Source organism: Dromaius novaehollandiae, chromosome 5 (assembly GCF_036370855.1).
Source record: "Dromaius novaehollandiae isolate bDroNov1 chromosome 5, bDroNov1.hap1, whole genome shotgun sequence".
In the NCBI taxonomy this organism is placed as follows: Eukaryota; Metazoa; Chordata; class Aves; order Casuariiformes; family Dromaiidae; genus Dromaius; species Dromaius novaehollandiae.
The window spans coordinates 42926539-42951000 of record NC_088102.1 but is presented as its reverse complement, the minus strand read 5'-3'; the positions used below and the strand labels follow the sequence as shown (position 1 = coordinate 42951000).

General features: G+C 48.4%; 2 protein-coding genes across 10 annotated transcripts in view; both read left to right on the top strand.

Annotated features, from left to right (window-relative positions):
• TYRO3 (TYRO3 protein tyrosine kinase) overlaps nt 1-7994 on the top strand; it is a 43851-nt gene extending 35857 nt beyond the window's left edge. For all 8 annotated transcript variants that reach the window (XM_026095701.2, XM_026095700.2, XM_026095702.2 and 5 more), the window contains 3 exons: nt 691-850; nt 2279-2415; nt 5535-7994. In XM_026095701.2, coding sequence (XP_025951486.1) covers nt 691-850; nt 2279-2415; nt 5535-5910 — 673 coding nt within the window. In that variant the 3' untranslated portion in view covers nt 5911-7994. The remainder of the gene's footprint in view (nt 1-690; nt 851-2278; nt 2416-5534) is intronic.
• An 11863-nt stretch (nt 7995-19857) lies between these two features.
• Nucleotides 19858-24462, top strand: part of MGA (MAX dimerization protein MGA) — a 65181-nt gene continuing 60576 nt past the window's right edge. For both annotated transcript variants that reach the window (XM_064512605.1, XM_026095825.2), the window contains exon 1: nt 19858-20204. The gene's annotated coding sequence lies outside the window, so the exon portion shown is untranslated. The remainder of the gene's footprint in view (nt 20205-24462) is intronic.

The following is a 24462-nucleotide window of genomic DNA, read 5'->3' as shown; positions in this document are numbered from 1 at the left end:
GGTAGCCAACAGGAAAGAATGGGTTTTGGCTGTGATAGGAGTAAGGAACTTTCAGTATAGCCTGGAATTTGTATTCGTATCTAGTACGTATTTTGAGGACTTGATTGTCACAGTGTAAGAAATGTAGAGTTTCATGTAGAGTTTCCCAGAAAGTAGGTAAAGGGTGGCTTATGTGAAGAATGTCTTCTCAAATAATTACATAGTTAGTACATTGTATGATCCCACACTGCTGCTCTTGTCCTCAAATTGCCTCGCCTGCTTTGAAGAGAAGAAAGATCTTTTTTTTTGGCCTTTTTTTCTCTGCTTCTTACCTGAGGGCAGAGTAAGGAACAACCCATTATAGCAGATAGAACTCTGCCTCTGAAGAAAACCACGACAACCAGTAAAATGTGAAATGAGACACGTATTTCCAATGGCATTTAAATATCCAGATGTACAGACAGGAACCTGATAGTCATAATGGAAAAGGATCAGTTAGCCTGCTTTGGCGCTTCAGAGAAACCCCTACTGATTTCCTGTTTTTAAATATTTTAAAAATATGTAGACTTCCTTCAGAGGAAGCTGAGTGCCTCTTTCACCACATCTCCTTTTGGGGAAAGCAGGAGGTCTTTTATGAGACCTAGGAGTATGAAGTCTATTCCCTGAGGTGGCCAATAAATGCCTTTCTTAGTAATTAAAACTTTCCCTTAGGTTGGATGAGAACATGAATGTGAGTGTTGCAGACTTTGGCCTTTCTAAGAAAATCTACAGTGGAGATTACTACCGTCAGGGCTGTGCTTCCAAGCTGCCGGTGAAGTGGCTTGCCCTGGAAAGTCTGGCTGATAATCTGTATACGACACATAGTGATGTGGTAAGTTTTGCTCTAGTGCATTTGGGGTCTGCTTGTATTCCTGCAGAAGTGAAGGAATCCTTCTATATTCACTGTGAATAGGAAAAGGCCCTGGTGATGGGAAAGAGAGTTTGCTTGGTACCTTGTGTTTGAAGCACAGTGCCACCTCTGCCATGGCTGCTCTCAGAACTCAGGACCAAATATATCTGTGCATGGTTTATGTATAGCAGAAGAGATGAACCCCTTTCTCCTGCTCCTCTTGTCCTTCAGTCTTTCTTCATTTCTTGGTTCTTACCCCCATCCCCTTCTTCTGCCTTTTCCTTTTTCCTCCTCCTTTTCCTCTCTCTTTGTGCAATCTCTTCTTACTCTTACTCTATTCTTTTTCCTTTCTCTTCTGCATTACAATTTAAAGATGACATGATCTCACATGCACATAACCTATACACTCACATACAAGTGTAGCAAGAGTACTCCATCCTACAGAAAGCACTGATGGACCTTCTCAGACTCCGAGTATATCAGTGCTTAGATACTCTTCCCCTTAATATTTCCCTTAGGGAGTGAGACTAAACCCATCACCTGAAATTTCCATTTTTTTTTTCTCTGCTTCTGATACCTTCTTCCCTCTTCACTGCTGTCTTCTTATCTGGTTTCCTATTAGTTTTGTCCTTCATGGCTTTGCACTTGTCTTCCCAGTCATCCATGTCAGCATCTCTGAAGAGATAGCCAGGAGGGCCTTGTAACTCAGCTGCAGTGTCACCCAGTGATTGGCGTAACCACTGTAGACAGTGTTTAGTGATTGGTGATCTCAGACACTGAACAGGGTTGTGCTTAAGAGAACCATATATTTTGCACCTAACAAACTCTGCAGTTTAGATTTAAATGTACAGGTATGACTGTTGCAGCACAGAGCAAAAATCAACATGAGCCAAAAGTGGTTACTTCCCCTGCTCATTGGCTGAACTTGGCTTTCATTTGTGCCTGTACATTCCCAGTAACCCAGAATCTGGCTCAGTGGATTAAGCATCTGATCTATGAGCCCCAAAGCAAAACTTCATATAGCTGAAAATCACAAAACTGATACCACATACCTTCAAAAACCCTAAGTGGGAGATCCTTGGGAGAGGTTTGCAGATGGGAGACAACAGGAACTCTGAGAGGCCCTCCTGCTCCACTGCAGCATTGGTCTGGGCAGGGCCTTCAGCTGCCTCCTGAGATAATGTGTGAGCATCAGCTACATCTGCTGGGTCTTTTCTTTTTGTTTTCTAGCTAGAGTTTGGATAGCCCTTGCACTAGCAGGGCCCCATTGTTGCTCATGTGACCTTGCCCCAGGCTGAGAGGCCTCACAGAGTTCAAGCCACAGTCTGGCCCGCACTGAGCATACCGAAACCCTACCCCAGCAAGCAGGGAACTGTCTGTTCACTAGCTCTGTTTGCTGTTCCCTTTCAGTGGGCGTTCGGGGTGACCATGTGGGAGATTGTGACCCGAGGGCAAACCCCTTATGCTGGCATTGAGAATGCAGAAATCTACAACTACCTCATCAGTGGGAACAGGCTGAAGCAGCCACCGGAGTGCCTGGAGGATGTGTGAGTACTTCTTCTCTTTGATGACATTTGATTCCCTGAGAAGTCTGGCTTACTGGAAGGAAACAGGAGCAGCTGGCTGGGGCTCTGATCTGAATCTGTTCACTTTCCAGTACACACAGGCGTTCACTAGAAAGTCACTGGGTTAGCTACCAAATATTCTCTGCTGGCAGGGCTCCCTGGAACCTGTGGTAGCTACACGAGCAGCTAACTTGGCTCAAGAGCATGAACAGTATCAACATTAGAGGCTCTTGGCTTTGTGGAAACTATAACTGCGTTTGCAGAAACTCGCTGTCCCTACCTCTCTCAGGCCAGCATCTAAGAAAAGAGATGAGTTTCATGGCACATCCCAAAGGCTGAATGGACAAACAATCTAGCGAGACAATGAGGAAAGTAAATTGCAGAGCCAGTGGCTGGCATGTGTCTTTCAGTGCTAGGTTTGTTTTTCAAAATCGCATCTGCTAATCTCACCAAAAATAGCAGGATAAAAGAAGGAGGGGACACATGAGGATCTAAAGCTCTGTGGATCAGTGTCCCACCTTAAACTACAGGTGGAAACAAAACCATGGCAATCTTTGGATATTGGTTTCAGACATTTTCAGACTTGCAGGAAGGTTTCGGACAGCCACCTGGGGAGCAGGCAGCCACATGTTGCCACCTCTATGGCCTCTGAATAGCCAGGCCCACACTCCTGCCTTCCTGCAGCTGAGGGCACGCTCTTTGCCAACAGAATATGCGAAATGTGTGCTCAGGAACCATTGCTGCGAGGGTTGTGGCTGGAATAAGATTCCTAGAGTACGCCCTTAGGGTTGAAATAGATGCCCAAACTGTATTGACTGCCTTTACACTGGCTTTAGAGGCCTTTTCAAGCTATTCCTTGTTTGTAAAAGCGACACATGGAAGCCTGCTTTTCCCCCCTTCCTTCTGCTATGATGGTGGAATATTTTATGTGGTTTCCTTTCTCCAGCCTTGTTTTCTACATGAGGGAATAATCTGTACTCCTTTTATTAAAGCTGTACACTTTTGTCTTCTCAGCAGTTCATTTTAACTATTCCTAAACTTAAATGAAAATATCAATATACCACTGCTTAAATTCTGTAAGTCTGTATCTCAACTACTGTGAGTAGCTTCGGCTCCAAGTTGTGGAGTTTATGGCCCCAGGATGTTATAGATGACAAAAGTATAGACAAGATTCAAAAAGCTACTAGGCGTTGAAGAAAAATACATCAAAAACTACTGAAAAAACACAGTCTCCATTTCAAGAGGCTCCTAAACTACAAATCGTTGAGGTCTGAGAGGGTGTGCCAGGAAGATCTCACTGTGTATGCTCACCTTCACCCTATATGCTTTCCCCAAGCTTCTGCTACTGGCCACTATCAAAGGTGGGATATTGGGGCAGATGGGCTTTTGGGCTGATTCAGTACAGCCACTCCCAGCTCTCTACCTTTTCCCTCAACTAAATTTCTGTTGTTGGCGGTGAGGGTTAAAGAGCTTATTTACTTTGGTCCTGCAGAGTAGAAAGTTTATATTTTATGTGGAGTGTTTTGAGTTATTTCTACCACTTTTGAGGGTTGTAGATCAGGATTAAGACAAGTGAAGCATTGAAGCTTTCTGTAAAACTAATGTGAGATTGAAAACAGGCTCATAAAACTGATATCAGGCAAGGGACATAAAAGTAAAATAAAAGCCATCGTGAAATGCTTTATTTCCTAGCAAAGGCCATATCAGATTTTTTTCCGTTTAGAAGTCTAACTGAGGTTTGTTTGTCTGTAGAGCTTTTCAGTGCCAGCACTGTGAGATCGTGCTTTGTTCCTGTTCCCTGCAGAACTGGCAACAATAAAGAAATAGGAAAGCAGCTGCCAATTTTGAGGATGATGCACAGAGAGGAGGACAATAGGCCTGGCGGGGCTCCAGCAAAACGAGCCCTGGAGGGAGGCCGGGCTGGCTGGAGGCCGGCAGAGCGCAGGCGCTCCTCTGAGCGCTGATACGTCGTCGCCCATGAGGGTGGCGATCAGAGGAGCCGAGCTCGTATCCCCCTTCCCCAGCACATGCCGTCTGAGCCAGTGACTTCTCATGCTGGCATTTGGTCAGTGAGAGCTGCAGTGACTGCAGCTTCCAGCTGGCATTTGCCCTCAGGAGAAACGTTGCCCGTGTAACACAGCTGTGACTACGGCCCATAACAGCACTGAGCAAGTTTTCTGCATCGAGGTGGTGCATCTGTAGTAGAAGGGCTGTTTTAGCATATCTCAGCCAGCAATGAAGTCGCTGTCAGCCCCATTGCAGCCCTTTACACATATTTGTTGTACCGTTTCCCAGTCGCGCTGGCGCTTTGTCATCCGGCAATAGTGGCATTGTGCCTGGGGCCCTGAGTTAACATATTTTGAGAAAGAAGGTTCTAGAAGTAACTTGCACCTCCTACAACTGGGTCTCTACAGCGTTTGCAATGACAGCTTCAACCGTAGCAGAGGTTATAAACTGGGACTTTTCTCATGAATAAATTCAAAAACTATTAGTAGCTGGTGCTATACTCACAGTCCTATTCAAGCTCTCCACAGACAGTGGAATAAGATTTTCCAAAAAGTTCAGCATCCTTTGACAGGGTTTTTTGATTTTTTTGATACCTTCTAAATTATTATTTTGAACAAAATGACAATGCTTCTGAAAATGGGAAAGAACAAGGAATGAGATCCATAGTAACAGCCTATGTGCTGTCTCCTGTGCAAGCCCAAAGCCATTAAGTTTTGGGGAAAGTGACTGTGCTTTTCAATTGTCACTGCAAAAATATTGCACATCTCTAAATGTCTGTAATACCTCAATGACATATGCAATCTGATTTTAAAAAACAAGCACTGCAAATTCCAAGCAAATATATACTTGCTAAAACTAGAATTTTTACCAACCTCCATTTTCTGTGCTCAGCCCACCCTCTGCCCTGAAGAAAGAAAAGGTTAGAGCCTGTTTACCCAAGTTGTAAGAGAGTCTCCCTGCAGTTAGGGATTTTGGTGGTCTGCAGGTAGCACTGCTCCTCCCTGACGCCGCTGAAGAATTACAGAACTGCACTAGCATGGCGTCGTAGTGGCGGGATGGAGGCCTTTCTCAGTGCTCTTGTCTCTCTGTTGCAGCTACGATCTCATGTGCAGATGTTGGCATCCTGAGCCCAAGCTACGCCCAAGCTTTGGGGTCCTCCGGTCCCAGCTGGAAATGATTCGGGGGAGGATGTCCGTGCTCTCTTCCAGTCAAGATCCTCTCTATGTCAACATCGGGAAGGAGAAAGAGGCCCCTGCAAGTGACCCAGCGCTGCACGCCTCCTTTGGGGATGTGGACAGTGAGGAGAGCGTGGCTGGGGCAGCAGCCACTGTCTCTAGTGACTATCGCTACATCATGAGCCCCCTGTGCCTTGGAGACGATGCTGAGGGTGAAAGGCATCCAGATGTGGCGGATGGGGAGGACAAAAGCCTTCTGTATGAGCTGGAGACAGAAGGAGAGAAAAGTTGCTAGTCTGTACATAACAGTGACACTCTGCTTCCCTGGGACGGGATGTGTGCAGCTGCGGTGCCACAGCACCAGAGTCTCTGGCGCTGTGTCTGGGATGGCTTTGAGCAGCACAGAGTCCCCAGGCGGCCACTGCAGCTTTCACTGTGCCTGTGGGCTGCAGAGGTGGACAGCTTGGAAAGACCTTGGCCCTCACAACCCCTCAGATGTGGGGAATGAGGAGAGTAGGATTACAGGTTGGTCACATCCCACTGAAAGGAGTTTGACACTAAGGTGGGCGGTCAGAGTCTGTGCTCTGCTCCTTCTCACTGATTGCTGGAGCAGAGCCAAATGCGCCTGCTGTTCTGTCAGTGCTTGCTCTTGTGTAGATGTTGTCTTCGACCCTGGCTGCATAACTTTGGACCTGGTACCTCTGAAAACACTAGTGGGTATTTACAGTGTCATTCAGGACAACAGGGCAAAATCCCCCTTGTGTTTGCTCAGCAGTACTGCCTAGACTTGCTGCCTACCTCAGTGGTTCTCAAACTGCAATCCGCGGATCTGTTTCTGCCCAGCAGTGAGTTTGAACATCTGGCATTTTTCATGCAGTGACACTTGCTACTTCCTCAGGCCAGGGCTCTTTTAAGAACTTCAGATGCTTTGGTTGAGCGATGAAATTAGAAACAAGGAAAATCCAGCATCCCTCTTCAACCCTTGTGTATTTCTTTGTCTTCTGTTTGATGCCAATTCAGGCCTGACCAGACTTGCAGCTGGCATTAAAAAGTGAAGGGAGGGGGAGCAGCTGGCATGTGTGAGGACAAGATCCAACTTCAAAGGGATCGAAAGGAAGCAGTGCAGAGGGGACTTAAAAGCTGAACGGGGAAGCAGTGCTGCTTAATGCAAAGTGCTGCCCTCCAGGAGAGGAGGGAGAGAGCCTAGACACAGAATGGCGGCCTGTAGACCTGCGTCAGATTTAGTGAGAGCAGGATTCAGCATTTGCTTTAAAATAGGATTACTTTAATCTTTCTCTTTAGTTGTCCTATTACTTTTTCAAATAACCAAGTGCTGTAGCTGCTGTAGTGAAGGTGTGAAATCAGTTTTGGGAAGGTGTGTGTGCTGCGGGCAAAGGGATCTGCTAGTAGATCTCTTTTGAGAGAGATCATTATGAAAAAGCTTGAGAAACACTGGCCATCCTATTAAGGAGGTCTTCAGGCATGCTATAAAAGCCACATCAGATCATAGGCTAGTATCACTGCAGCCTTCCATACAGGGCAAAATTAGTGTTTTTGCTCTTCGGGTTTTGTTTTGTTTTCCAATCAGCATGTCTGACTCACTATAAGTGCAAGCGCTTGTGTGCTTTTCAATAATTTAATATTTTAATGTAAATCAGCATTTGTTTTGTGCAGTGGTTCTCAGCACTTGCAAGGAAGTGCAGTTACATCTTACTCTATTTATCCTAAATATTTGCTTGGTCTTAATTTGTTTTATTTCCAGTGCCCTGAAAACTCAGCAGTATCACATGACTTAAAATTCCACATTGCTCTTCCTTAGAAGTAAATACCATAAATGTCATAATTTGCTGAGTTGTCAAAGGTGGGACCAATATGTCAAATTAGATTGCAGACTTGGTATCAGAACACTCCATGCTTCAATGCCCAATATTTGGTTGTTGTCGGCTCGGGGGCTAACTACAAAATTCAGGTCCATTTTCAGCCCCTACTGTGAACACTTCCTAGGGAAGGGAAATTTCAGCCTGGGGTTTGGGCACAGGTCCTTTCTGTAAAGTCTCCTACTGAAAAATGATGTCCTACAGACATCTGCAGAAGTTCAGTACAGTTTTTCAGTCACATACAAACTGCACCATCTTAAACCCCAGGCAATACAGGGTTTTCTCTTCATTTAGCTGGGGTGCTGCAAATGCAGGTGAGAAGATAACACCTAACAAAGTATAACAAAAACCTGTGCCAGTGCACATGTTTGCAGGGAAGGTGGAAGGCTATGCTCCCTGCAGCTGCCTGGGAAGTGCAGATGTACATACAGACTCTAACTTTGGGAAGCATGTCATTAGTTTTTATGCATTTTTTTAATAATAAAACATGTACTGTGTCTGAGTCCCAGCTTTTTATCTGTGATGGGGTTGTGGTGATGCTCTGGAAGGATTTTCTCATTTCCTGGGATCATTAGTAAAATTGGTTGGTCTCATAGTGAATCTTTCTGCCCCAACTAAAAGCAGTCTTTCTCCCTTTATCACGCGTGATTAAGCTACTTGGAGGCAGATAACATTTCCGGCCTTCCCAGGCGGCAGGGTCATGCTGTATGGCTTTCACCTTGAGACTGTGAAGCCCTCGCTCTAGTGGGCACTGGCTGGTGCTCCTCAAAGCACTGGCTTCTCCAGCCCCAGCTGTGCAGAAGCATGGGGAGAAGCCTTTACTGGAAAACACTTCATCCTGCACGGGAATGGAAAACTTCTTTGTTGGTTCCTTCCTCCTCAAACCTGTCTACACCCATCCAATTACCAGCAATGCTCTCTGTGGAAGAGCAGTTTGGAGGCGGTGGGTTATATTCAGCTGCTGAGTCAAATGTTCCAAATGTAACATAAAAGAGCCCCTGGATTTCCAGCTCACTGAGAAGAAAAGGTGTACCTCTCACTTTTATTCTTCATCAGCAAACAGCAAATTGCACACCCTCTGCCTGCCAGCTCACACAGAGAGGAAGAGTGATGGTAAATGGTATGAGCACTCACCCCCCATCTGCAATGCAGGAAAAATGACTTCCTAAGCACCAAGTGGCTGGTGTTGTTATTATTTTAAGGTTCCATTGCCCAGTGATGTCCCTTGGATCTGGTTCAAATGATGATTTAATCCTTTTGCATGCCAGCCTGGTCAGACCAGGTACAAATGAGGCTGGGCTGTGGGTGGGAGAAGCAACACCAAAAGAAGAGCTAGTGAGAAAAGAGGGAGGATGGAAAGAAATATTAAAATGGACACAGATGGATGAGCTGCAAAGACAGCAAATGAGGGATTCATAAAGCAGAAACGGTATTTTATATATGGAGTATCAAAACAGAAAAAACATTGCCCTAGCCTGGACTAGGTAGGGTTCTGTGGCAGCCCAGGCGCACACTGCCCGTTTCCGCTGAGCCAGCCTCTGTCCCATGCACACCGGTAAGCCTGACCACACGCCTCCTCCACCCACACCTCCCTAATGCGGGACACCATGTCCTCAGGCCCAAGGCCCTCAGGACAGCTGCTAGCCCACCTGCAAGGCAGCGTGACCCCATGGTGCCTAGCGAGGGCATGCCACATTCTTGCAGCGTGGCCCGCGTCACGTACAGGTGGTCAATGCATAAGGAGAAGGGCTCGAGCCGGCTCCAGCTCCAGAGCAGACTGCTCAGCCCCCGGCTGGGAGCAGCACCAGCTCCTCAGGCTGGAGATACGGGGATGGTCCAGCCCAGTGTTTTAGACCCGTGCAGTGTGGGGAGCAGAGTGCTCCGCACTGATTGTTCAGGAGTTGCCTGCAGTGCACGGACATTCCCCAAAGCTAATGCACAACTACTCCCGTACCTATCACCATCCTCCTTTTCCTGTGTTTGGATGGAAATCTGGCAGGCTTTACTCAGTAAAAAGACCCCCTTAAGTCAAATGCAATTAATTTGGAGTGAAAGTTTGAGTTCAGTTGAGCAGAGAAAGGAACAATATTTGCACATACATGTTTTACTGATTTACATTCCATTTATTCTGGCACTATTCATTTTTCTCTGCTGCTCAGACAGCTGCCAGCTTTTGCAAATTCACATATTTTTTACCAGGAGTTTCTCTTGAGGCTATTCTGTGATACTTACCGGGGACCCATTTATAAAGGCCTAATTTAATACTGATTTGTTATTTAATATCCATTATGTTGCAGCTAAAATAGAAAGTTGTTCTTTGAACCCTTGGACCGAAGGAAGCCTGGTCTTTTGTGGATTTGCATCCTGCTGTTGATTGCAAGTCCCAGATGAAGCTTTTCTCTAGTTGAGTCACTCTTAAGAGCTTTTCCTTCTGTGGCTTCCCTGGTGTCCAGTAAGAAGTGAGCAAACGCCGCAGTTCTATCTGTGGTGAAGGCAGTTATGTGGTATTAATAGAGTCTTTCACACAGAGCCTATTTTTAGAAAACTTGTAGGAACTTAATTATCCTTCAGGCCTCTATCAAATTTGACTGAAATTAGCCAATGGATTCAAAAGTTATTAGGGACAACACATGCAGACTGAGATCAGGAAGCCTCGTTACCATAGGAAACGGGACTAAAAATCAATTACTTAGTCCAAGAACAGAAAAGACTGATGGACATGATTTTTGATTGCATTTGCTCTTTCATACAAAGGGAACTTGGCGTCAGTATGAATCAGATCTCAGCAACTGCGCTAAGGTCTAGTGACAAAACAAAGATGATACAGCCCTGGCTTACTCATTCCTCCATGGATCCTCAAGCTTGAGGCATGCCAAGCCAGTTCACTTCTAAGTCTAAGTAGGCTGGAGAAAAGTAAAATCTTGGGGTCATGTTCACAATGACACTGAATTTGGGAGCTGGGCATTTCAGCAGCACTGTCGCAGTTCCCACTGCGCCCGGCTTTTCAGGCGGGCGGACACGCTCTGATGAGCTTCCAGCCATAGCTGCTAGCAGGCAGGCTCCAGCCATGGCCTGGAAAGTAGCTCACCAGCTTTTGTTTCCTCCAGCTTCTGTTCACTAGCTTAAAACAGAGCTAAAAGAAATGCTTGACCTCAGGAAATGGATTGCACTTCTTAATTTAAGCTTTGATGAGTTCAGTAGGGATTTAATGAGACTGGAATAGTTTCCAGAAAAGCCTTTATAGGAACTGAATCTTGCCAGCCTGCTGTGTGAGAGAACAGGAATTTGTGACAAGGAAAGAGGGTTTGCATGCGTAAAAAAATCCAATTGGAAATATAATATATTGCACTACATGCTGATGAACACACAAAGCTGGCAAAAACTGGAAGTTGAGAGAAACTGTGGGACATCTGAGGAAACAGCGTTCTGTATGCTGCAACATGACAATTAGTGCAACAAATTCAGAAGGTCGCTGCTTTCTTAGTTAATATATAAGACACTGATCCTGATTGCTACCCTGTCATTAACCAAACTGCATGGGAGACTGCTGCTGGCTTTTTCCTTCTGCTCAGCCAATGAATGCCTTTGCAACAGCCGCTCTTGCTTGTGGGATGCAGGTATTACCTAGAGCTGAGAGCACTTTGGTCACTCACTGCTGGCTCTCATTGTTTCTACTTGTGCATTTACATTAAAAGAAGCTAAAAATAACAAGGGCCAAATTGCTAGATGATGTAAATCAGCATGGCTCCACTAACATCGTGAGGTTCAGGCCTAATAAATACATTTTCCAGTATTATTTGTCTACATTATTCCTCCTCTTGCACAAAGATTTATAAACAGAAGCAGGAGCAGAGATATTTTGCAGATGTGTGGCTGGGCCTAGGAGAAGAGACTGAGCTTTAACAGCTTTTCAGTGCCCACAAACCTTGTACCTGTATCACTCTCTGAGACAAAGCAGGATGCAGGCCTGGAGGTCATGCAGGGACCCGGACTGAGCTCTGGGACGGAGCACCTCCCCGCCTCCCCATTGCACACCATCACACAGCGGGGCTCGGACATGGGTCCTAAGCCATGGACAAAACCCCGGTACTAAACAAGCCGTGTCATATCCAGGGCTTTGACCTGCATTTACTTAGCAAACAGCAGAGGCAGTTTAAGACGTAACCATCTCCCGACCATTTCTTCACCCCCCGCCATTGGCATTTGGGTTCCTGGCAGCCAGGACTGGCGATGCCCGGGCTGATCAAGGTAGGCTTAAGCGAAGGCAGCAGACACTGCACGGAAGCGGCTGAGGCATGGGCATGTGTTTCTACCAGCACTGCTGTGGGGGTGGAAATCTCCGGCGGAGCAAGCAGCCGGTAACTTCTCACACTCCCTCCCCCCAGTCTGATTCACTCGAGCTCATCTGCCAGCACTCGCAATTACACCAACGCAATCCCATTGAAGCTGATACACCGGGTTACACCTGAGGCAAAGATTTGGCTCGTTACTTCAAATATTTTCCATATTTTCCAGCTATTGATGAAATCCCTCTGGGTCATCACTTAAAATCCCAGGGCTGTTGCCCTGCCTGTGGGCCAACTTTTTCTGCAGGCATGGTCACGCAAAATCCCAAATTAGCAGACATGAACCTGTTTATATCAGAGAATTACATGGCTTGATATTTCTTCTTTTTCTCTCATAATACACTCAGGGAAATATCCCCTGGCTGCTTTGTAAAGCAGTTTTACAAAGCTGCAGTTAGGGGGCTGCAATACTGTAATTGAAGACAACAGCTGGCCCACAGGGACTTTATTCAGGATTTATGCTCTTGAAAATTGTTGTATCACTGGAACAGAACTTACACTAGAGGTCAGCTGCACAAAATACCTGATCTTCCTGTTGCGCTCACTGGTGTAAATCAGTGAGCGCGCCATGGAGATCATCCGAGATTGGTTCCCTGGCATGAAATAAAACACTACTGAGAGAAGAATTCAGCCTGCAATCTGGAAATTCACCGTCTGCCTTCATACCACGTTTGGACCTCTCCTGTGTGAAGATGATTTGCTGGGACAGAGTCAGTTTTTCCTCCTCACGCTTGCTCATCTGCTGAAGCGTTGTTTAGCACCAGCGAGCCCTGATGCTGGTAGCGCAGCAGGGTCAATGCGTAGCAGCTCTGCAGAAGTCAATGGGATGATGCCATTGCAAGACTGGCAGGAGTTCAAAATCGTGCTTTACAGCTTGCCTGTTTCTAGACCAATTTTTATTGGCATCAGAAATCTGCGACTGTAGAAAATCTGCACTTGTCTCTGTTCCAAGAAGGCTCTAAACTTTCATTAGAAAAAGTAATGGATTTTTTTTCTCAGTAAACAGCCTACAAATGGTCTGGGCAATAGAGTGTCACGGACAGTAAACTTTGCAAATACAGAAAAAGATGTTCATAGCTCGACGTTAGGGAGAATGTGGGTAAAGTCCTAAAGAAGACAAGACTTTCTGTGGTCTTCCCATGCATTAGCAGGGCAAGGTGTAATCTTGTTTCCCCCGTACCTGTCTTTTCTTGGACCTGCTAATGCAGCTGGAAGCAACACGCTGCCCTGCCTTCAGCAAATGTTGTGGAAGGGCAGGACCTACCTTGTCCTCGGCGCGGGTGCACCCGCAGACAAGGTTTGCCGTCAGCTTTCCTCCTGCTTGAGCTCCTGGTTACAGAGAGGATGCCAGAAACAGCAGCCAAACTTGCGGTGCAAACTTTTGTGCCGTGTCCCCTCTGTGAGCACACAAAAAAGCCCTAGGCCAGTGTGAGGTTGCCAGAGTTTCACTCTGAGGACATTGGGGATCAAATTCTGGTTTTGTAAGCCAGGGCTGGCCGTGGAGGGCCAGGCTGCGGAGCAGGGTCCGAGGGTGCAGAGCAAGAGCTGGGAAAGCTCAGAGGGGACAGCGAGGGGTGACGGGCCCATCCGGCCCAACCTTCTCCTCTGCAGCATAACACTTCTGCCTCTTATAAATGGCTGTGTCCTCTCATATAGCAGAAATTGGAGAAGCTCTAGAGACGAGGCTGAAAGCAGACTTTGCCCTGGTTTTCAAAATCCTTCGCATTTCATTATTTACATCCCTCAGAAACGCGCCTATAAATGCAGTTGAACACAGGCCTCTCAGAAATCTGAAGACATTCATTTAATGATCCGCAGATCTATAGATGAAATCCTTCACGGTTTGCCAGCGGGTTATTTTTCCCCTGCGGGTTTCCCCTTCCTGGCTGTTTGTCCATGAAAGCCTATTCTGCGTTCTGCGTATAAGTGAAATGCCTCCCCTCGGACGCGCTTTCCCTTATTTCGCTGCCACAGCTCTGCCGCTTTGGCGGTGACGTGCGGAGAGCTGCGGATCCTGGGGGCTTCGGTGGGCTTTCGCTTGGCCCTGTGAGCATTTCCATCCAGCAGGAAGCTCCGGGACCAGTTACAGGCCTTTCCCGCGATGCCCCGGTGGGTCCGGGGCGGTTTCCCGCGGGCTGGCCCAATGCAGCAGCCTTGCTGTCCCGCCGGCCTCACCGCTCTGCTTAACACGCTCGCTTGAGAACAGTCAATAGTAATCCTGCTTACGTTTCTAAATATATTTTTTAGCACAACTCAGTTGTCAGTAAGGAATAATAGATTGCAGAGAGGGAAAATTCTAGTCTCTGACTCTGCAGGGTTTGAGAGCAGGGAGATGTTCTTGGCCACGCTTTTGCTTCTGCTTAGTTATACCTATCGACTTCTGCAAAACTATGGGAAGTAGCTCAAATAAGGATTTGGCCCCAAACTAGTCATTTTGCTTTGCGTTCAGATTTGGTGTGTAAAAACCGAAGAGGTTTCTACATGTGCAGTTGGTGGGTTCTTCTGTGAGGCCAACAGTGAAATAGGCTTGGAAGGGAAACAGAAATGCCTTCTGCAAGCGCCAGCTTCCAGGCTGTGCAGTGTTTGTTGGTTATTTGCTTCCTCGGTTGTTTAAGCAGTTTTGTGATGTGGTTATGTTGTTTATCAGTAGCATCTCTGGAGAGGTTGTTTCATGTATTACTTTGTTTTTTTGATGGTTGTGTTGTCTATGCCATATCATAATTTCTCTGGATGCATTTCAATGAAATATATAACATGCCAAATGAAATACAGAACATGCCGAATAACGCTAGCTTTAAGTGGACACCCTAGAGAACATCTGCATTAGTTTCCTAGGGCAGCAGGTTGCTTCAGGTAATAAAATTGCCCATCCTGCTGCTTCATTTTGCCAGTGCCAGGCTCTTGAAGCCATGCCTGATGCTGCTGTGGAGAAAGGCGAAGAAGGTGAGAGCAGGTGGCTGCTGCTGCTGCCTAAAGCCCCACATGGTTTAGGGCTCCAAAAGCTGTTTTACATGAGGATATTGCAGCATAAAACTACTGGCTTCCCTCTGAGAAATCATCAATAATTCCTATTTAAAAGGAAATAATTCTAGGAAATGGATAGCAGCTTTGGCGCTTGCAGAAAGGGCAGCCCGGGCACTCAAACAAGGCGCCTCGGCATAGGCAGCTTCCTCTGCGCGGATGCTTGCAGGCGCTTGCAAGGCGTTTCGCAGCCAGTGCTGTCTGCGGGATCTCCAGGGCAGCGCCTTGCTCGTTTGGGTGGAAAGCAAACCGGCCGGCGGTGGCGTCCCCGGCGGTGCCCCCGTTGCGGGGCAGCTCTGAGCACGGAGGAGCGAGGCCGTGGCACGGGCAGGGGGACCGGCCCTGGGCCGTGCTGGAGACCGCCAGCGGCTGCTGGTGCCCGGTGGCAGGCAAAACCCGTTGCTCCCCGCGCCGGCTGCCGAGGACGGGACCCACGTCGCCGCCAGCGTCCAAGGCCCCCCACCCCACAGCCGGCAAGGAGGAGGGAGGCAAGCGCCACGCAAGGGGGGGGCCGCCAGCCGTCCGGCTTGCCCCCGCGGCAGGGATCCTCCCGAAACCAGCACTGCCAAGCCAGCCGGCAGCTCCTCCCCGACAGCCACATTTCCTTAGCAGTGTATTTTAGGAAAGGTTTATTTCCCCCCCTCCCCGCCACCGCTGCTGCCACTCCGATTTATTAAAAGGGCTCAGATTTATTCTGCTGTGATAAGGCTCTGCCCTCAGGGAATTGTGTCTGCAAGCCAACATAATCCCTTTTCTTTGCAGTGCTGCACTGCTGCAGGAAGGTTTAACCCCTCGCTCGCAGGGTCACCCGCCGCATTAACGCAGCAGCAGCGCGAGGCCGCGTTTCCCTGCGCCCTGGCCAGGCAGGACGACGGCGAGGAGAGGAGAGCAGGCTGGAGACAAGCGCGCCGTCAGCGGGCCGCGTTAAGTCGAGGAAAGGGAAACAACACCGAAGCTAGCGACGGGCCTTTCGGGGCGCCTGCCACTTTTCGTTGCAGAGCTATTTAAGAAAATCCGGATGGGACTTCTTCCTAATGTTGCCTTTCCAGGCTCAGCACTGGGCCCAGGTCTCAGGCTTGGGATGTAATCGCCTTTCCTTGCCGCGCAGTGCCTGAGCTATCCTTGCAGCTCCAGCGACAGCAGCATGAGGGAAATGCTCAGGCTTCAGACATGATGATGATGCACGGCAGCCGTAGCTCCACGCATAACCAAGACAACTGATCTTTTTAAAAACTTTGCCCAATAAAAATAACATTAGAGACCTCTTAGAAAGGGCCTCCCTCCGTGATCCCTTCCCTGCCCATCTGTACCTGCAGATGAAGAAGCCCCTACTGGGGCTGCAAAATCAACACCCGAAAGCAAGTAAATGCCAGCTGTACAATTGTCTCCATTGTGCGTAATGCTGATTTCATTAAATATTCACACATTGTTTTCTTCGTATAAGCCTGACTCGTGCGGTGCCCAGGAAGTTGCATCCTTAATTCTGACATTTTGTAGCATTTGAATGATTGACTTAAGAATTTAAATAACATACTTCAAGTGTAGGGGTAGTGGTTGTTGTTAAAAGCAATTATTGTTGTTTAAATGTAATTATTTTTACCTTCTGACTAATTATAAATGGATGTTATTAATGGAAGAACAAGATTTGTTTATCGGGGTTTGAATTCTGCAGTTGCTGGGAATGAGCGCACCAGGTAGTGAGTTTGGCAATAGAAGGCCAGCCTTAGGCACAGACCAGATTTAGCACCGCCCTTTCTCATTGTATCACACTTCCTTCCTCCCACTACTTCAGCCCACTCAAAACCTGTATAATTTCTTCCTACAAAAGGATGTGCCTGTTTCTGCTCAATTTTCTGAAGCATATGCCTTTATTTCCTAAATATGTTTCTCCATGGGAGCTCTCATAATGGGATTATAGGCCCATTTTATTGCACTTGCTGGGAGGGGTCAGAATGGGAGAGCTGAAGAAGTTTCGGGTTGATTTAGAGCGAGGGGAAGGCACGTGGTGAATGAAGACACGGAGCTGCGACCTGGGGGAAAGCCAGTGGAGAGAAGTGGGATAATGAGTGGGGGCCTCTGGATGAATTAGTGGTGGGAAAAAGCAGTGTGTTCCCCGGGGCAAAGAGGTCCAGAAAAGAAGAGGTGCTGTTCTTTCCCCGGTTTCCCCTTTTACAGTTTTTATTCGGGACAGAAAGGAGTGGGAGAGGAGGAACACTCTTAACCTCACTTATTCAGCTCCCTGATTCTCTAGCTAAGTCAACTGTCCCAGTGCTTAGCTTTCAAAAAAGTCTGATAGCCAACAAACAGAATACAGTTTGTAGGCGATAAAAAGTGGGGGAACGAGCAGCAATTTGTCTGCAAAACCTCACCACCTAATTTGGTCATCTTTGAACTGCATGCACATTCTCAAAATGAAGACTTTCAAATCTGAATTGCATAGGAAATTTTTCAGCAGAGCAGTCCTAAGATCTGGCTTGCTCTGATGAAGGATGCTTTCTGTGCTTGGAGACCAAAACAACACTCGCTTTTATTTCAGCCATACTGCATTCTTGGCTCATTTCTATGATATTCACAAACACCATGAGATTTCCTTCAAAACTGCTATATTCAAAACATATTTTTTCTCTGAGAATTAAATATCGATGATCTCCTTCCCCTGCATGTATTGTCTTTTGCTTGTTTGTAATCCTAGCATTTTTGGTTGCCTTTGTTTTTCTTCTTTGGTCTTTTTCAGATTTGCAACATCATTAAATTTAACGTCAAATTACAAATTTCATTTGCTTGCTGTTTCCTCTGTTTTTCCTGTTAACTAAAACGCATCTTACGTCTGGGAATTGAGCATCACATGCATTATAGTAGCAATAATTTCAAAGAAACAGTTGAAACTTGGTAGTTCCTTGACCTGCTCATGAACTCCAAAAATACAAGACCTAAAACCACTAGCATTTTCTAATCTAGTCCCAAATGCCTAATCTAACCCAAATGACTCCAAACTTTGATTACAAAATTGCAAAGACTCAACAAAGGTTTAGCTTATACTTTAATACATTTGTAAACTGTTTAAAAGGATTCCTCAAGAAGTATTTATATAATAGGACAGAGAAGATACTTTCAAGCATCTCAGTGATCTAGGAATCAACCCCTCCACTGAAATTCAAATATAAACTAATATAACTAAAAAGGAAATTGAAAGGCCAGATTTTGTAAAAGTATGAATGTATGCCTAATCAGATACTTGCCTTTTTACATTTCTGTTTGGTCTCTTAAGTCACATTGGCACAAATTATTAGCAATGTTATGATACTCAAGGAATGGTGATTTCTATGGTGACAAGGCAGCTTCAAAGTCTTGGCCTTCATCACAGAAATTTTAGTTTGGGGCTGCAGATGCTCCTGCAGAACACATTACAGTGCTGTTCATCATCACCTTTGGTTTACAGTTTTAATTAGTTTTTGTTGCATGTGACCTGCTTACAAGCAAGTCAATCTGAAATGATTTTGCAAGATGTTTAATTTTTTTCATTAGCGTATAGTTACCATACTTTTTCTTCTTTCATTTCAGTTTTGTTTACAATTGTCATCAAGTTCATCCAGTATTATATATTTTTAAGTATCTATCCTGCTTATAGCTCATGGCTTTTTATCTGCTGTTTACAATATTTTTTCTTTAACATTTGTTCCACTGTTTTACTGTGGACTGAATAGAGATTTCCTAGATGGTAACTTCCAGAATCACTATTTTTTAACCTACAAAATATACAGGTGTTATATTTAGAGGTATTATTGAATACATCCCACATTGAAGGTAGTACAGCCTTTACTTGTTTTAACTCTTTCAGTTTATGAATAAGTACAGGTAGCTTCTGTGTTAACTCATTAAGAAATACAAGTACAGTTCTGCAGTTACTCAACAAACAAGCTTAACTGCAGTAGTCGCGTTGAACTAATGAGGTTTTGTGTAACGTTGAAAAGGTACGTAAGTGCTTAATTATGTGCAATTGCATTTCACTTTGGGCATTGGCTTTTAAGTTAGCTTGATGTACGGCTGTTAATCCATCTCTGCGAAACCAGCTTAAATCATCATCCAAACATTATACCTTGGTGCAAATGAACCCGTTTGTCTGTTCTTTGCAAATACCACAGAAAGCAAGCAAAACCACACGGCTCCATATGTAAAATCTGTTATACCTGGACGTTCATTTAGGTGTGGAAGTGTTGCACGCACACATTTTATGTATTTGGAAGTGATTTATCACAACAAAATTGGGGCAGGACGGATGGGTGACTTCGGCGAAGGTGCTGAACCATCCCTAGAGGAATCTTTTGAAAAACGCGCCTCCCTCCGTTTAGCCCCTTAAAATAATCTTTAAAATAACCGTCCCGCGGGGCAGCGCCAGAGGGCCACGAGGACCCGCGTACGCCGCCCCGCAGATGACAACGGCGCAGTAAGCGCACGAGCAGCGCGGCCAACCGCTGCGCGCCCCGGGGGATGCGCAAGTTATTGGGACGCTTTGGGGCGCCGCTAGCCGCAACCCCGGGGCTGCTCTCCGCCGCCCCCCCGGCACGGTGCTCGGCGCTGCCCCCGCCCCGCCCCCCGGGCAGCCCCGCGCGCGGCCGCGGCGCCGGGCGGCAGGTCCCGCCGTCCCTCCGCCGAGCGGCGGCGCCCGGCGCCGGGCCTCGGGCGGGCCGGGGCCGGCGGCCCCTCGGCGGCGCCGGGGGTCGGGGGAGGAAGGGGCGCCCCGGGACCGCCACCGCCGCCCCGCAGAGGCCGCGCGGGCCGCAGCCCCCGCGCGCGGCCGGGCCCCGGCGGCAGCGGGGCCGGGCCGGCGAGGCGGAGCGGGGCGGGTGCGGCCCGGGGGCGGGGGCCGCCGCCGCGCCGCCGCGCCCCGCTGGACCGGCGCCCGGCAGCCAACGGCGATCGCGCGCCCGTGCGGCCCACGCGCGAGCGGCGTGTTTCCCTCGCGCAAGGGCGGGGGAGGGGCAGGAAGGGCGTGGCCAGGCGGCGGGAGCGGAAGTACGTCTGCGGGCGGCCCCAGCCAATCGGGAGGGCGCCGCTGGCGGGCGTCGCGAGGCAGCTTTGCCCCGGCCGCCGCCGCCTGCGCCCCCGCGAGCGCCGCGCGCCGAACGCCGCCCGCCCCCGCCGCGCGGGGCCGGCACCGCCGCGGCGCGAGCGAGAGGACGGGGGGAAAAAACCCGGGCGCGGCCCACGTGATGGGCTGCTGCAGCCAATGAAGACGGCAGGAGGTTGCGCGTGGCAGGCGAAGGCCTCAGGAGCTGCGAGCGGGGCGCGTGGGCTGGGGTGTTGCTCGGCGCCCCGCGCCGCGTGGAGCTGGCGGCGGGAGGCAGGTAGGAGCAGGCCGCTGCCGGGAGGCCCCGCCGGCGCTCCCCCGCTCCCCCCCCCCCCCCCCAATTTTGAAGTTTTATTCGAGGAGGTGGCGTGAGGTGTGCGCGTCACGTGAGCGCGGCGGCCCAATCACACGTGCGCGCTCCCTCCCCTGCGGCCGAGAGGGCCGCGTTTGAGGCGAGGGGGCCGCGGGTTCCCCGGGCGGCCGGGGCGCGGGCGCCCCTCGCTCCCCTCCTGGCCCCCCCCCCGCGCTTCCTCCGCGGCAGCGGGAGCGCGCGCGCGGGCGGGCGGGCGGCTGGGGGGCGGAGGGGGCAAGTGCTGGCGGTCACGTGACGCGGCGGGGGGGAGGGGGTTAAAGGGGCCGAGCAGCCTCGCGGCTCTGCATCCGGGCTCTGCGGCGCGGAGGGGTCGGGTGCGGCCCGGCCGCCAGCGGCTCCCGCGCCGCGGAGCCATCGCGCTCTCGGGGACCGTCCCCCGCGGAGGCGTGGCCGGCGCGAGCCGTGAGACGGGGCTGGGTTCCCCGCGCCTCGCCCTGCAGGCGGCTCTGCGCCGCCGCGGCGGGAGAACCCTTCCCCAGGGGCCGCGCGGGGGAGGAGGGGCAGCGCCGGGGCCTGCCCCGCTGCCCCGGGACGTGCCCTCCCCCCTGACGGCTCGGCGCCGCTGGAGCCGGGGGGGGAAGGGGGCAGGGAGCGGGGGCCATAGGGCCCCGCGCCCTCCCTCGCCGTCCCTCAGCCGCGCGCGCCGGGGGCGGAGCCCCCTGAGGCGGCGCGTAACGGCTCTAGCGAGGCCGCCCGCCCGCGGCGGCGCGCGTGCGCCTCGGCACGTCGCGTGAGGCCGCCGGCGGCCGTTGGTGCCGCGCGGCGGCGGTTGCGGCAGCGCCGCCCCGGCGCCGCTCTCCCGGCAGCCCGTGTCTATGCCGTGGCTCGGCACGCCGCCCGCTATTCTGGCATTTTCCTGTCTTCCGCTGGTTGGGATTGAACGCCGCGGAGCCGAGGCCGCGCTAGCGTGGCTCGGGAGCCGCCTTCGTGCGGCGGGTGTGCGCGTTCAGGGGCGCGGAGCCCGCCGGGGCGGTCGGGGCCGGTCGCCGCGCGGCGTTGCCGCGGAGGGCTGCCTCGTACGTGAATAGCGGTGCTTCCTTTGGGGGACGGTGCGGTGCCTGTACTCGAGTCTCTAGTTCTTGCTGGGTTCAGGTGCCGAGGTAGTGGATGGGGAGTTTGACAGCGAACTGAAAAATGGCAAAGTAAGATCAGATAAGTGGAGGGATGAGGATTGGCAGGTATTTCTTCTGCCTGATAAGAAGAGTGGTTTCCAGCAATGTGGCTTGAGGTTTTTGCCTAGTTTCTTAAGACATCAAAGCTTATGCAGTCATGCTATCTTGCTGCCCATGCAGAACTTCTGAACTCGTAGTTTATCTTCAACCACACTGGACAGAATGGGCCGAAGCTCTGAAGTTGCTACAAGCTTTGAAAACTGAAGATTGCATAAAGAAGAGGCAGGCCATGAATTAATTATACAAAATGGCAATACCAGGTCAAGGTGATCTGCCCTGCACAGCCACTAATTCCAATGCTGCAGCATCCTTCCAGTGCCTGGAAGCGCAGTTGCGTGTGCGTCTGTAGTGGGAATCCAGAATGAGGGATTGATTCTGCTAGAAAATGTTGATATAGGTGACAGGTCTTTTTTTTTTGTACCTATGTGTGGGGAAAATAACATAGTTTTCAGTTCCAGCTGAGATGGGCAGAATTCATTCACGATGTATTCCATGTGGCAGCAGCTGGCCATTAGTCAGCTGTACTGCTTGTCTGCTCAGTGTTGGTGCACATGCTATAGTGCCAGTCACGGGAGGCAAACATATACTGAAGGAAAACTAGTGTTAGTCCACTTATGAATAAACTTATTTGATCACCTACCAGAAAACTGTTGTCAGTTTGCTGCTTCATAGACAGCAGAGGATCTACTCAAAAGTTCAGCCATTATGTGCAAATAGAAAACTTAGCTGTGATAACAGTAAAGCTTACTTGATGTCTTGTTCTTCCATAATTAGGGATGATATTATTTATTCTTTTTTTACTGGGTGACTGAAAAAACAAGAATCTAATGACGATGGAGTTGCTCTTCTCTTTCCACAGTAAGATCAAGTACTCCTTTCATTGTGGGATTTTGGCTGGTTTTAGTACTTATGGTAAAGTGTTGATACATGTCTTTCTGAACTGGATAAGGAAGAATAGCATAAAAATGATATGGGTGAGGAGGTCTGTCATGAGAGGAAGGTAGCTAGAAGAAAGCCTTAAAAACATGAAGCCCAAAACAGAAAGGCAGTAAGGGACCTGAACAATACAGAAAATGAATGTGGGAGCTAGATAAAATATATCTACTGTAAAAGTGTTTGTGTTCACTGCTACAGTCAATGTCTCCAGGAAAAGCCAATTTGGGAAATGGCAAGACTGTCACCTAATTACAGTTAAGCAAATACTTGTGATGATGGAGTGATGTGCTGTTTTGCTAACTCTCGCAGTACAATGCGTTTTGCTAATATGGTGTGGTCTGCCTGAGCACAGGGTAAGTCAGTAATGAAGATGGATATAAAATCTGGAACCCATCACCATTGGTCTAGTGCTTTAATTGATGTTACTGTCCTTTGTACCGCAGTCTAAAAGGGGCACAGGGATTTTCCTGGCAGCTCTAACTTGATGGACTAGAGCCACTGGTGACTATGTAGCAATGATTATTGCTATAAAACAATCACTTTGTGCTCTAAGGTCAGATGAGCTCTCTTTTACCTTCCTGGCTTGTTTTGCCCAATTTTTTTCTTGTTTGTACCCTCAGTTTTGTTTATACTGTGGGTAAGATTTTCATCCAAAGATTCATGTACATTGTATGTGTTCTTCATGGTGGCTGTAAAGGGACTGAAGCTCAGAAAAATTGTGTTATTCTTGTTGACTGTGACTTGCTTCTGCCAGTCTTTCATGGCAAAAAGCACAAAAAGATTGCTTTTATTTCATAACTTTCAGTTGTTGAAGTAATGTTATATTGAAAAAATGTAGGAATCTTGCATTGAATGCTGGAGTAGTGGGCATATCAATGACTTGCTGATGGAATATGGGAAGTAATATACAATAATGTATTTAAAATGCCAAAACAGTAACGTATCATGGTTACCTATATAGTTAAACAACAGCGATTATTTGGAATGAAAACTGAACACCCCTCTCCCCAAATGATTTGTACTTTATGTAAATGGATTGTGTATTTCCATTCTGCAATCTTCAGTGTTTGGAAAGATCTCTGTATTCCCCCAAAGTTTAGCTAACACCCGGGGGATGGAGAATGACTGCATATTGTACAGTGTGCATTGCAGGATCAATGCTCAAATCAATCAGTTAAATAAAATGACTTTATTGGGGTACTGAAAGTTCTGGCTCGTGTAGGAAAGTATTAGCACCGGAGAGCTGAAGCAGGTATTCCTCTCTCCACCTGCTTCCCCCCCCCCCCCGCCCCGGTGTTTGTCCTGTTCCCTCAATAGAAACAACTGTTCTTGGAGGGGTGTGGCTGACAGTTTATGAAGCAGTTCCTGAAATGCCACCTTTTCATCCTAGAATATTCAGAGCTTTGAGCGTTAAGACCTGAATTTGTGTTTAGTATAAATTAGTGCTCAGGACTGAAAACTGATGGCTTAGAAACTGTCATACTTGCTGTGGGGATAGTAAGTTCTGTGTGGGGCTGGAGTGGACAGCTGAACTGAGTCAGCTGGCATTCTGAATGACCTACAAGTTATATATTTTGGCATGTCTGCCTCAGCAAGAAAAGCTGGTCCTGGAAAAACAGATTCCTTACTCAAATTTTTCTGCAGCAGTTAGTTTCTTACAAAAAAAAATGGTTCTTTATGTCAAACTTTTTGACTAGATTCTACCATCACTTACACCTTAATCTTGACATCAGACTATACTTAATCAGTATAACCAAAGGAAGAACTTGCACTAATTTTATACTGTAAATGTTGTAAACCTTTTTTTTAGTAGATTTAGACTTGGATTCTGTTGCCTAAACATAGGGGTCCAGTGGCATTTTAGATGTTGTAGGTATTTGAGATATCTGTGAACAGCAGACATTCAGCTCTAGGAGATCAGTGCTCTCCTGAAGTAAGAGTTAGACACCGGTTGGACAACTAGTGCTGTAGAAAATGGAACGATAAGCTTTTGTTCAGACAGCTTCATCCAGCCCAGTTTCAGAATTAGCAGACTTTCTTGTGGTATGCTGCTG